Below are 13514 nucleotides of genomic sequence, written 5' to 3' on the forward strand. Positions count from 1 at the left end.
TCCAAAACTGACTCAATGTTTCAGGGTGGAAGTATTCAATGAACAACATCTTTCTAGCTACGCACAAGCCATTTCTTTTGGAAGCGCTGTACGAAATGATATCCTATTTAAATCAGTAAAAGAATCTGGAAGCACCTAAAATAATAGTTTTCTACCTGGGAAACTGACCGTCATAGAGTCTGAAAAAAGGGCTCTTTTCCGCCTTTGACGAGGAGCAACGCAAGTCCCTGTGGGTAGGAGCCTCACTTCCCAGCATCCCTAAGCGTGCCACGAAACCAAAGCTCCCTTATTCCCGGTGGAGGACGCCCAACCCCAGACCCGGGAGCTCTGGAAGTCACACCACCCGGAAGAGCCCTTGCCGGGAGAACGCAGAGCCAATGAGGGAACAGGACGCGGCACTCTTAGGCGGGTGCATGCGCTGGGGGCGGGACTTCCGTCTACGTTCCCTGCTGTGTATGTATTTATCTTTCTTAGCGTCTGCTCTTCTCTTCAGGTTCCGGAACGCGGGTTCAGGGTCTGGGTGACTGGTCGTGAAGACGCGACGGGAGGCGTGGTCCCCGCCGCACACAGTTCAGGCCGGGTGTCCGCTCCCCTCCGGCCCGCTGCCGGCGCACGGAGTCCGATGGCGGCGGCCGCGCCCAGGGACTCGGCTGAGGTAAATGCTTGTCCTCGCCGGCCCCCCTCCCCACGCCCCAAAGGCCCGAGCGCGGGGCGCCTGCTCGCGGCCCTGCGGCCCAGGCCCCGGTGTCCGGGACAGGGAGGCGCCGGTGGGCGAGGGCCCGTGTGGGAGCGCCGGCGGGCTGTGTCCGGGAGCGGGCTCGGGGCTGAGGGGCCGCCGGGACGGGAGCTGCAGGGGGCCCGCGCCACCAGAGGGAGACAGCGCGGCTGCATTGGTTATGTCCGGAGCAGTGTGCGGCGCGGCGGGTGAGGCCCGCGCGGTCGCTGTCTGCCGAGGCCGTGTCTGCTGGAGGTGAGGGAAGGTGGTCTAACCCGGGTGTCAGGGAGCTTTCTTGGGCCGCGGAGAAGCGCAGCGGCCGGGGGTGAGCGCGCAGGCAGGGCGCGCAGCAGGAGGGACTCCCGGTGGTCGCTGGTAGTGGCCCGGACCGCCGCCGTGTCCGCCCTGGATGTTGGAGAACCGGCTGCTGTTGGTCTGTTTTCGGAGAAGGGCTGAGGCGAATTGTGGGTGTCGCAGGGGAGATGAGAACGGGGGGGGGGGGTAGTGAGGGGAACCCCGGGGCTTTTGGTCGGTGACGCTTGAAGAGAAAACTGCAGACACTTTACTCGCAGAGATGTTGTTTCTGTGGGAGCGACAGGGAACAGCGATTGGGACCGAAGAACCCGAGTCAAAGCAGTAGCCAGTGCGGAGAAGAGGAGGGAGGTCATGCTTTTTATGGGGGAAGGGGCGAAGTCGGGAAGGCTGTTACCAACATTGAGGCGACGGGAGTAAGGTAGGAGTCGTGTCTTCCCGGTGGCTGACTGTTGGGTGGGTGATCGGGAAAGACTGTCTTTCTGGATCTGTGCTAGTGAAGGAGTGTGCCCATTCCAGGTCAAGTCACTGTCTTCCTCTTCCGTTTGCCGTTGATCACTGTGACAGTGCCTGAGAGCTCCCTCTGCTGCAACCTCCTGACTCCATTTTAGTGAAGTTTGCAGTTAGTGATTTTCACAGTTCCTAGTAGCTGAACGAACGGAAGCTCCCATTAACTGGATTAAAGGTAGGTAGGTTGATTTTTCTGGGGGATGTCCTACATTGTTTTGACATTGTTTACAATCTCAGATGTGTCAGAGAAGTGTGAGTCATGGAATAACTAGGGAGCTGGATGGCAAAGCTTGGGACAGTAGGGAAAGTTTCCGATGGAGGGTTTGAAAAGTGATGGCTGTGATGTGGACCCGGGTGGAGATTTGGATCACATTTAGGAACGGAACACAGAGTGTAATGACAAAGCTGCTAGTAGGTTCAGTATCCTACTACGTTGTGTGGAAGAATGGTTGTCTTGGGCAGCATGTGGTGGTGGTGGTCCGGCATTGTCACCATGGGTGAAGGAGAGAGAAAGATCTGGCTGATGATGGCCAAGGTTGCTTGGGATGATTGGAAGAGATGGCTGAGGACATTGAAAATTGAGACAAGATGACAGTGAGACTGGGGCTGTTCTCTCTTCCGTGTTCTAGGGCTGCAGCAGAATTTTGTGGTCAGCTTTTACCGTGTCTGGGGTGTTTCAGAGTCTTCGTGCCAGAAAAGGTCTGGGGCAAATGTGATTTGTGGTTCTGTGTGCCTGGCAAGGAGACCCTTAGTGCTGGGGTTTTCACGAAGGTTCAGTAGAGAATGGTTGGTTCCTGAGTGTCGAGGGCCGGCATGGGCAGCAGAGAAGTAGAAGATGGTGTAGGAGGATCCTAGGTTGACAGTGGTTGTGAGTGTTGTACTGCAGAGAGGATTAGAGGTAGGCGAGGAGACTTCTCAGCAGCATTTGAGGCTTTCCCTCAGTTGGGATCCATGGGAGTACTGGGGTGGTAGTGGAACCTCTTTGTGTTTGTCACACATCTATTGGTTGTCAAGTGACCAGGACAAGTGTGAGTCAAGGGAGAATCCTTTGGAAGGTGTGGGCTCTCATCTGTGGGGTCTGAAGACATGAGAAAGGTACAGTCTACAGAATCATGTAGACCTGGAGAGGAAGTGTGAGCTAAGGGCCTCAGGGTCCTGGTATTGAAGACTTCCCGGCAGAGCAGGGCCTATAATTGGCTATCTTGAGGGCATGACCTGGGAGACTCCATGGGAATATCCTGGCAGGGGGATGGGACTTGCAGGCCACATTGCTTCCATGTGTCCCCTGCGTGTTATTGCTGAGCACTGAACAGTGATTGGTGGGAAGGTGAGAGGAGAACAGCATTAGAGGCACCAGGACCTGGTATTATCTGAGGAGGGGAGCTGGGCTGGCAGGAGAGACTGGGGTGGGTGTGTGGGTTGCAAAGCTGGTGGGTTCTCAGAGAGAGAATGCTCAGGGTTCCATGTATTCCTTTCATGGTAGTGTGGTGTGACCTTTGAGGACGTGGCCGTGTACTTCTCCTGGAAGGAGTGGAGGCTTCTTGATGAGGCTCAGAGACGGCTGTACCACCATGTGATGCTGGAGAACTTTGCACTTGTATCGTCACTGGATAAGGCCCTCATCGTCCCCTTGACCTGCTCTGGACTCTGTATCCTGCGGACTCCCCTTATCCATTCTCCAGGGGAGGGTTTGTGCTTCTCTGGTGTGGACTGTGTTCACTGCGTGCTTCCCCAGCTTTCTGGGCAGTTGCTTTTGTTGCTGGCCCTGAGTTGTTGGTGTGCCCTTCTGTCTGCCCGCAGCCCCAGTACCCGCTGTGCTGAGCCCTGATCGGCTAAGATCGCAGGTCAGTGGTCCTGCATTGAGGCTGATGGAATGCACCTTGCTTGCCCTTTCCTTGGCTGGGACCCTGTATCTAGGTCCATGACTCATCGATGGCCTAGGTTTTGACCCCTCCCTTAAGTGACATTTCCCTGTGCCTGCCTGTGCCTGAAATTGGAGGCATGTACATGTTTACTGCTTATGTGAACCATGGGTTACTAATCAAGACTGCCCTGTATTGTTCTTGGTTTTTTCTTGAAGATTGATTGATTTATTTATTTTTTATTTTTTATTTTTTTTTAAAGATTTTTTATTATTCATTTGACAGAGAGAGATCACAAGTAGGCAGAGAGACAGGCAGAGAGAGAGAGAGAGGAGGAAGCAGGCTCCCTGCTGAGCAGAGAGCCCGATGCGGGACTTGATCCCAGGACCCTGAGATCATGACCTGAGCCGAAGGCAGCAGCTTAACCCACTGAGCCACCCAGGTGCCCCTGATTTATTTATTTGACAGAGATCACAAGTAGGCAGACAGGCAGGCAGAGAGAGAGGAGGAAGCAGGGTCCCCACAGAGAGAGCCCAATGTGGGGCTTGATCCCAGGACCCTGGGATGATGACCTGAGCTGAAGGCAGAGGCTTTAACCCCCTGAGCCACCCAGGTGCCCCTGTCCTGTTTGGTTTTTTTAGTAGTGTTTACATCTCTTCTTCCACCTGCCCCTATCCCATGAGCTTTGTTGAGGTATGATTGACCAATAAGATTATATTATTGAAATTTGATTACATGATAAATTGATATACATTGAGATTAGTGTAATTAAAAAAAAAAAAAAAAAGGGGACGCCTGGGTGGCCAGTGGGTTAAAGCCTCTGCCTTTGGCTCAGGTCATGATCCCAGGGTCCCAGGATGGAGCTCCGCATCGGGCTCTCTGCTCAGCAGGGAACCTGTTTCCTCCTCTCTCTCTGCCTGCCTCTCTGCCTACTTGTGATCTCTGTCTGTCAAATAAATAAATAAAATCTTTTAAAAAATTTTTTAAACAGATTACTGTAAGATTTCTTTCTTTCTTTTTCTTTTTTTTAAGATTTTATTTATTAATTTTGAGAAAAAGTAGGAGAGGGAATACAAGCAGGGCGAGTGAGATAGGGAGAAGGAAGGGGCCCAGTGCAGGGCTTCATCCCAGGACTCTGCGATCATGTCCTGAGCCAAAGGCAGATGCTCAAAAACTGAGCCACCCAGGCACCCTAATTTCTTTTTTATTCATGTATTTGAGAGAGAGTGAGCACAAGAGTTTATGTGCACATGTGCACAAGTAGAGTGGAGGGGAAAGGAAGAGAAAATCCCAAGCTGACATTCCTGAGAGTGGAGCCTGCGGCGGGGCTTCAGTATCACAACCCAGACATCACAAGTTGAGCCACAACCATGAGTGGGGTGCTAGAACTAGTGCAGTACCCAGGCACCCCTACTTTATAGGATTATTAACAAAGTGAAATTAAAACACACAGTCACTTGACATAATTACTTTTTTTGTTGGTGGTCGTTCAGAAACTTAGTATCTACCCTGTTAGCCAATTTCAAGTATAGAATACAATACTAACATTTATAATCAACCTGTTGTACTTACTCATCTTGTCAGTGGATGTGTGTATCCCTGACTGGCATTGCCCCACTTCCCTCAGTCCTTAGCTTCTGGCTTTCTATTTTCTGTATCAGTGAGTTTGATTTCTTTCTCTTTTAAGGAATGCTCATATAAGTGGTACCATACAAGGTTTGTATGTTGCTGCGGGGCTGATTTAGCCCTGCATAATGTTTTCCAGGTTTGTCTGTGGAAAGGCCAATGTTGCCTTTTTTATGGCTGAATATTCCTGCCCATGTACGCGTGTGTCCTAATTGTTCTTTGTCTCTTTATTTTTTCATTTAAATACAATTTATTTTTTTTTTATTTTGTTTTCTTACATAGACTCCATACCCAGTCTAGAGTTTGAACTCACCATCCTGAGATCAAGAGTTGGATGCCCTACCAGCTAAGCTAGCCAGGGCATCCCTTCTTTGTCGCTTTAAACGCTCATACACATCTACTGATATGTCCATATGTTGTCTTTGTGAATAGTACTGCAGTGGATATTCATGCTCGGATTGGTTGTGGAGATACTGATTCTGTTTCTTTGGAATACATACCTAGAAATGGCAGTGGTAGACTGTAGTGCAATTATATTTTCAGATTTTGGTGGGTCTCCCTAATATTTCTTTTTTTTTTTTTTTTAAGATTTTATTTATTTATTTGACAGAGATTTCAAGTAAGCATACGGAGGGAGAGGGAGAAGTAGGCTCCCCGCTGAGCAAGGAGCCCAATGCGGGGCTCCATCCCAGGACCATGAGATCATGACCTGAGCTGAAGGCAGAGGCTTAACCCATTGAGCCATCTAGGCGCCCCTCCCTCATATTTTCCATAATGACTTCCCTCTTGACCTTCCCAGCAGCAGTAGTATTCCAATGTCATTTTCTTCTGCACGTCCTCACCAGCACGTTACTTGTCTTTTTGGTAATAGCCATGTTAATAGGTACAAGGTGATATCTTGTGGTTTTGTGGTATTTTGGTTTGGCTTTTTAAGATACTTACTTGAGAGAGCAAGAGCATGAGCGGGGAGGAGGGATAGAGGGAGAGGTAGTACTCTCCAGTGAGCAGGGAGCCCTACATCGGATTTGATCCCAGGACCCCGAGATCATGACCTGAGCCAAAAGCAGACAGTTAACTGTCTGAGCCCCCTAGGCTCCCATGGTTTTGGTTTTCATTTACCTGAAGATTTGTGATTGTGAGCATGTGTTAGCCACTTGTAAATCCTTTTCATTTTTGTGGGTGTCACTGGCTGTGACACAACTTTTCAATTTGGTATGGTGGTACTTGTAGTTTTTTGCTTTTGTTGAGTATGTTTTAGATGTCCTATTCAAAAAATCACTGGGAGGGGCGCCTAGGTGGCTCAGTGGGTTAGGCAGCTGCCTTCGGCTCAGGTCACGATCTCAGGGTCCTGGGATCGAGTCCCGCATCGGGCTCTCTGCTCAGCGGGAGCCTGCTTCCCTATCTCTCTCTCTCTCTGGCTGCCTCTCTGTCTACTTGTGATTTCTCTCTGTCAAATTAATAAATAAAATCTTAAAAAAAAAAATCACTGGGAGGAATAAGGTTAAGGGGGCTTTTTTTTTTTTTCTAGGAGTTTTAGGGTTAAAGGTCGTATGTTTAAGTATTTAGTCAATTTCAACTTCATTTCCATGTGTATTAAAGGATAGGGATCAAGTTTCATTGTTTTTCCATTTAGATATTTAAATTTCACAGCAATATTTTATTACTATTTTTAAAGATTTATTTATTTATTTATTTCAGAGAGAGAGCAAGCAGAGAGGGGCTGAGGAAGAGGGAAAATGAATCCAAAGCAGACTCAGCAGTGCGCGTGGAGTCCGGTGCCAGCTTTATCTCAAAACTGGTAGTTCATGACCTGAGGTGAAACCAAGAGTCAGGTGCTCAACAGCGGGCCACCCTGGTGCCCTTCAAAACAGTATTTTAAACATTTATTTATTTTACAGAGAGACAGAGATAATGGCGGGGAAAGGCAGAGGGAGAGGGAGATAGATAGTCCCAAGCAGGCTCTAAGCTGACAGATGCAGGATTGCTCTCATGACCCTGAGATCTTGACCTCACTGAAGTTGAAGTTCAACCAAATGTGCCCCCTGGGACTCTGGGTAGATTTCACAACATTATTATTATTTTTTTTTTAAAGATTTTTTATTTATTTGTTAGAGAGAGAGAGATACAGAGCGCAAGCACAGGCAGACAGAGTGGCAGGCTAGAGGCAGAGGGAGAAGCAGGCTCCCTGCTGAGCAAGGAGCCCGATGTGAGACTCGATCCCAGGACGCTGGGATCATGACCTGAGCCGAAGGCAGCCGCTTAACCAACTGAGCCACCCAGGCGTCCCGATTTCACAACATTATTAAATAGATTATTCTTCCCATATATCCCTTTGGCATAATTGCCAAAGATTAGTTGACTGTATATACGAATGTTTACTTCTGGAATTTATATTTTGTTCCCTTGAACTCTTTTTAAGCCAGTGTGCTATTATTTTGAATCCAGTAGCTTTGTAATGTAGTTTGAAATCTAAAATATGCTGCCTTCAGCTTTGATCTTTCTGAATATTGCTTGGGCTTTAGGCTTTGGTTGACTTGGTGGCAGGTGTTCCAGTGTCCCCTGTGGAGCAGGAAGCTGAAGGCTCTGCTGAGCAGGGTCTGCATAGCACGCACCGTGTGGCTGACAGAGATAATCTCAGCCCTTATTTCTTAGCCACCCCCCATGTCTCTGGTAGCAGTCTGCAGTCGTCTTTTCTGTGTGCTTGTGCCTTTTTAACCTCCACTGTGTACTGCTCAGTCTTAGTGACGCTGTTGCGCCCTCTGAGGGAATGCCATTCAGAGACAACAGTTGAATTGATTTTTTTCGGGGTGAAGAATGGTATCTTCTAGGGACACCTGGGTGGCTCAATCGGTTAAGCTGCTGCCTTTGGCTCAGGTCATGATCCCAGGGTCCTGGGATCAAGTCCTGCATTGGGCTCCTTGCTCTACAGGGAATATGCTTTTCTCTCTGCCTCTGTCTGCCACTCTGCCCTGCTTGTGCACTCGTGCGTGCTCGCTCTCTCTCTGTCTCTCTCACAAATAAAAAATAAATAAAATCTTAAAAAAAAAGAATGGTATCTTCTATTATCCCACCCTGCTGACGTCAGTCACATAAGATGTTTTCCTGTGTCTGAAGTGTCCCGAGCTCTGGGACAGTTTGGTTTTCCTTCATTATTTCTATCTTCCTGGCATCTTGTAGTTGCTCAGGAAGGCTTAAAGGGAGGAGTCCTTTGTGTGTCATAGTATGGCCATACTCCAGCATGACCAGATATACTCACTGGGGAATAGAAGTGGGGAATGTGTGATATCAGCACTGTTTTCAGACCATACTGGGCACCTTTGTTTGTTTAACCAGAGTTTGGTGTGAATGCTGATGGCCCCATCTTACCTCCATCTCTCCTTCTTACTGTTGACAGTTTGTGGATTCTGGGTTCGACTCCAGTGGTAATTCCACGACATCATCAGTGCTTCTCAGGCCTCCGTGTCTCACCTCTTACTCTCACTGCTTTGTGTGTACCCCAGCATTCACCCCCAAACGTTTTACCATGAGATACTCACATCTTTATTTTTTTTTAAATTTCGTAAACCAGATTTTATGTACTAATTTGAGAGAGAATGAGCAAAGGGAATGGCAGAGAGAGAGAGAGGGAGGGAGAACCAGGCTTCCCTGTGAGCCCCAAGCCTGATGTGGGGCTCAATCCTAGAACCTTGGGATCATACATGAGCTGAAGGCAGATGCTTAACAGACAGACCCACCCAGGCACCCCCTTCACATGTCCTTAAACTGACATTGAAGATCATCAGATTTATTTATTCCTGCAGCCTTGTACTTAGACAAATAATGCCAGCAGAACTGGTCCTACACAAACTTGTGTGACAAGAAGTAAGATTTAAACCATGGCTCTCCTCCTTGTGTCATACCCTAGTTTTTTGTCCTTCTAGTGTGCTCTCAACAACTTTTGGGGCCCAGTAATGTACAGCAAGCACTCCTTCAAATGAATTGCATCTCCTTTGCTGGAAAAGCATCTTATACACTTGTGCCCCTGTGAGACAGATGCGTGTATGATGGGTTCACCCCACGCTACAGCCAGCACATGTTTTACCAGCATTTCTCTGCCTTCAGGTTGCTGCTGTGGAGCTGAAGATGAGGAGGCCCCCTTTGCACAGAGCACTTCTATAGGTGTGTCCCAGACCAAAACGCCCAGGGCTGCTCTGTCTTCCCGGAAGACCCACCCCTGTCAGATGTGTGGTCCTGTCTTGAGAGATATTTTCCACTTGGCTGAGCTCCAGGGGAAAGAAAACAGTCAGAAACGGTTGAGGTGTGGGGCCTGCAGGAAACGATTTTCTTTCACTGTGAAGTTAGAGCAGGAGCAGCCCGTGGGAGCAAAACCATTCAGAAGCCGTGTGGACAGGGCCTCTGTTGTCAAGAGCTGGGGATTCGATGGTTTGGGAAAGCCCTTTACCTGTGGAGAGGTTGAGAAGGACTTACTGTCTGGCTCTGGGCATCTGGGGCAAGAGGCCACTCGTACTGGGGAGAAGCCACACACGATCCCCCAGTGCAGGGCAACATTACAGCGTGGAAGCAGTCGTGGCGCTTGGGGAGGATGCAAGAACGCCTTTGGTCCCAAACACACAGATACACGCGACCAGGGTGTCCACTTGGAGGACAGTCCTTTGTGTGCAGTGTATGGGGGAAAATTTTCAGGTACAAGTCCTTATTTGCCATATACCAGAGATACCATACTGGAAAAAGACATTGTAAGTTTGGGAAATACGGAAAATCAGTTTGGCAGAGGTCAACCCACAGTCAACATGGAAGGACTCACAGTGGATCCAGGCAGTACACGTGCGGCAAATGTGGGAGATTCTTAGGCCACAAGTCTGTCCTCCTTCATCCCCAGAGATGGCACAGTGGAGGGAAAAGTTATGTTTGTAGCGGGTGTGCAAAATCTGTTAGCAGTAGCTCTGTGTTGATTATCATAGGATTCAGTCTGGAGAATGGTTATATAAGTGTTGTTGCTGTGCAAAGTCTTTTCCCTCTATGTCTGCCCTCTCACATCATCAGAGAACTCACACAGGGGAAAGACTGTATGAGTGCAGTGATTGTGGGAAATGTTTTACCACTAGTTTGATTCTCCGTGCTCACCAGAGAGTTCATTCAGCAGAAAGGCCTTATAAGTGCAGTGAATGTGGCAAGTCCTTTGTCCGAAGGTATAGCCTCAAAGTACATGTAAAGATTCGCTCAGGTGAAAGGCCTTATAAGTGTAATGAATGTGAGAAATCTTTTAAGTGGAAGTCAACTTTGATTAAACACCAGAGAGTTCACACAGGAGAAAGGCCTTATGAATGCAGTGAATGTGGCAAGTCCTTTGTCCGAAGAAATATTCTCAAAGTACACATAAAGATTCACTCAGGTGAAAAGTCTTATAAGTGTAATGAATGTGGGAAATCTTTAAAATGTAAGTCAACATTGATTAAACACCAGAGAATTCACACAGGAGAGAGGCCTTATGAGTGCAGTGAATGTGGGAAATCTTTTGCCACTAGTTCTGTCCTTCATTGTCACCAGAGAGTTCACACTAGAGAAAGGCCTTATAAGTGCAGTGAATGTGGGAAATCCTTTACCACAAGGTCTGTCCTCCGTGATCACCAGAGAGTTCACACTGGAGAAAGACCTTATGAGTGCAGTGAATGTGGCAAGTCTGTGTCCAAAGATAGCCTGAGCGTGCACCTAAAGGTCCACTCAGGTGAAAAGCCTTACAAGTGTAATGGTGTGGGATATCACTGAAGTGTAAGTCAACATTCATTGAACACCAGAGAATTCACACTGGAGACCATCCTCATGAATGCCGTGATTGTGGGAAATCTTTTACTTTGAAATCTGCCCTTCATTCCCACCAGAGAGTTCACACTGGAGAACGGCCATATGAGTGCAGTGACTGTGGGAAATCTTTTACCACTGCTTCTCACCTTCGTTCTCACAAGAGAGTTCACAATAGTGAAAGGCCTTACAAATGCAGCGAATGTGGCAAGTCCTTTTCCCGAAGGAGTAGTCTCAATGTACATATCAAGGTTCACTCAGGTGAAAGGCCTTACAAATGTAATGAATGTGGGAAATCTTCCAACTATAAGTCAGCGTTCATTCAACACCAGAGAATTCACACAGGAGAAAAACCTTATCTGTGCAGTGAATGTGGGAAATCTTTTAGTTCTAGCCGTGCCCTCTGGTATCATCGTCAGAGTCACCTTGCAGTAAGTCCTTATGATTGTAGTGATTGTGGGAAATCTTTTACTTGTAGTTTTTATCTCTGTGATCACCAGAGAGTTCACACTGGAGAAAGGCCTTATAAGTGCAGTGAATGTGGGAAATCTTTCACTTCTCACTTCTCATTCTCTCCTCCATTCTCACCAGAGACTTCACACTGGAAAAAGGCCTTATGAGTGCAGTGAATGTGGCAAATCCTTCTTCCAAAGAAATAACCCTGAATGTACACATAAAGGTTCACTCAGGTGAAAAGCCTTACAAGTGCAATGAATGTGGGAAATTGTTGAAGTACAAGTCAGCCTTCATTCAACACCAGAGAATTCACACAGGAGAAAGGCCTTATGCTTGCTGTGAATGTGGGAATTTTTTTTTTCAGTTATGGTGCGCTCAGTTATCATCACAGAGTTCACACTGGAAAAAGACCTTAGGAGGTGGGGAATCTTTCAGCTAAATTTCCAGTCTCATTCAGCATGAGAAAGTACACAGTAGATAAAGTCTGGGTGGGTGAAAACATGAACTAAAGGGTTCTGTTCTGTAATGTTGCTATGTTGACTCCTGTCCTCTAATGCAGTAGGAGTAGCAGATGATGTCTTTGGGAGGTAATTGATAACTAGAATGGATCATGTATGTCAATTCCTAATGAATGGTGTTAATGTATTGGAAGTATTCTGAGACAGCCTGCTTCCCCTGTCAATTGTGTGAGGACCCTTTGAGATCTTCTATAAATCAGGAAGCTGGTCCTTATGAGACAAAACCAGGCTATATGGAGAATGTAATGGGAGATAGCCAGCCTCCAGAAGTGAGAAATTTTTGTTGCTTACAAGCCACCCTGTATATCGTATTTTGTTAGAGCAGCCTGAGCTAAGAAACACGTGAATAGTGTAGGTAATGTTTTGGGCAAAATACTTTTTCATAAAAATCGGAGGTCACCTCGGAGCATGACCACATGGGTGAGCTGAAGGACACTAGTCCTTTAGCCAGACATCTGTCTTCATTCTACACTTGAGAGTTCACACTGCAGAAAGACTTTAAAATGGTAGAGAACATGGTATTTCCTTCTTTCGTGTAATTATGCTGCAGAGAACCTTACGAGGCAGCCACCTTCCTGAATTCAGCTTTGTTCACCTGCACATCCACAGCGGAGTTACTTCCCGAAATTCCAACTATTTGGGAAATGTTCAGAAGTTGTATTGTATGTTCTGATGTGTCCAAGGTCATTGCTGGAGTCCCTGCCAGATTTTGTGACAAGTCATTTCACCTCTGTCATCTGTATGGTCCCAATAATGAACATCTGTCACCACCCGGCTTAGTGATGCTGACCACTTCACTTTGTCATTCGCTGGTGGACATGATGTGTACTGAGATCTCCTCAGTGCCGTCTAAGTTAGTGCATGGATATGACCCAGTGTTGACCCTCCATACCTCTTGAGTTCTGGATGATGTTTTGCAGAGAAAGACTAAGTGATTTAGGGACCTTGTTGGTCTCCTGAGTTTTGTGATAAATATTTGCAGCTTCTAAGTCAGTAACGCAAGAAATGGGTGCTGTGTGTTGCTCTCGCTTATGCATTAAAGGCCTTTGTGTTTAATTACTGTTATGCCCCAATAATGGGTCCGTGGTTAAAGGAGTGAGACTGATACAAAGCAAAGGTCAAGCAAAGCTTTATTTTGCGCCAGGCGTCAAGAATCTAACTGAACGTTGGGGGCTGCACCTCTTACAAGAGAGAGCGACCCTTCTCTGTTTTGCGATTAGTTGTTTTTTTTTTTTTTTTTTTTTTTAAGATTTTATTTATTTGGGGCGCCTGGGTGTCTCAGTGGGTTAAGCCGCTGCCTTCGGCTCGGGTCATGATCTCAGGGTCCTGGGATCGAGTCCCGCATCGGGCTCTCTGCTCAGCGGGGAGCCTGCTTCCTCCTCTCTCTCTCTGCCTGCCTCTCTTCCTACCTGTGATCTCTCTCTGTCAAATAAATAAATAAAATCTTTAAAAAAAAAAAAAAGATTTTTTTTTTTAGCCCCACACAGACTACCTTTTAAGGGCAAAGGCCATGCTGTGGGGCCTGGCCACCCAGAGGTGGCCAATGAGATTTTAACACATACAGGAAACTCCACAGTGATGCTAGGTGACCAATTGAATTACAGTTTACCCTAGTAGACATTTGAACCAGCCTATCACACCTTAATTAGGATTGGCACCAAAAAGGCTCCCAAAGGGCCGGGGACCATACTCGTTAGTAGCTAGGGAGACAGTATG

The 13514-nt window shown here is 47.4% G+C and overlaps 2 protein-coding genes across 2 annotated transcripts; both read left to right on the forward strand.

The window, feature by feature from the left end:
- The first annotated feature begins 416 nt into the window (after positions 1–416).
- Positions 417–3605, forward strand: LOC131818204 (zinc finger protein 92-like). Its single transcript, XM_059152467.1, has 2 exons — positions 417–655; positions 3021–3605. Exons 1-2 carry the CDS (start codon positions 623–625, stop codon positions 3363–3365), a joined length of 378 nt encoding a protein of 125 aa, XP_059008450.1. The 5' UTR covers positions 417–622; the 3' UTR covers positions 3366–3605.
- Positions 3606–9830: 6225 nt separating this feature from the next.
- LOC131818180 (zinc finger protein 252-like) lies at positions 9831–13243 on the forward strand. Its single transcript, XM_059152425.1, is given in 2 exon segments — positions 9831–10771; positions 10774–13243. Coding segments are annotated over 2 exon segments (1398 nt in total). The 5' UTR covers positions 9831–10044; the 3' UTR covers positions 11445–13243.
- Positions 13244–13514: the final 271 nt, after the last annotated feature.

This window comes from Mustela lutreola, chromosome 16 (assembly GCF_030435805.1).
Source record: "Mustela lutreola isolate mMusLut2 chromosome 16, mMusLut2.pri, whole genome shotgun sequence".
Lineage (NCBI taxonomy): Eukaryota > Metazoa > Chordata > Mammalia > Carnivora > Mustelidae > Mustela > Mustela lutreola.

Coding starts and splice junctions, on each gene's coding strand:
- LOC131818204 (XM_059152467.1), top strand. CDS start 623: ATGGCGGCGGCCGCGCCCAGGGACTCGGCTGAG. Junction 656..3,020: donor CGCCCAGGGACTCGGCTGAG/GTAAATGCTTGT, acceptor CTTTCATGGTAG/TGTGGTGTGACCTTTGAGGA.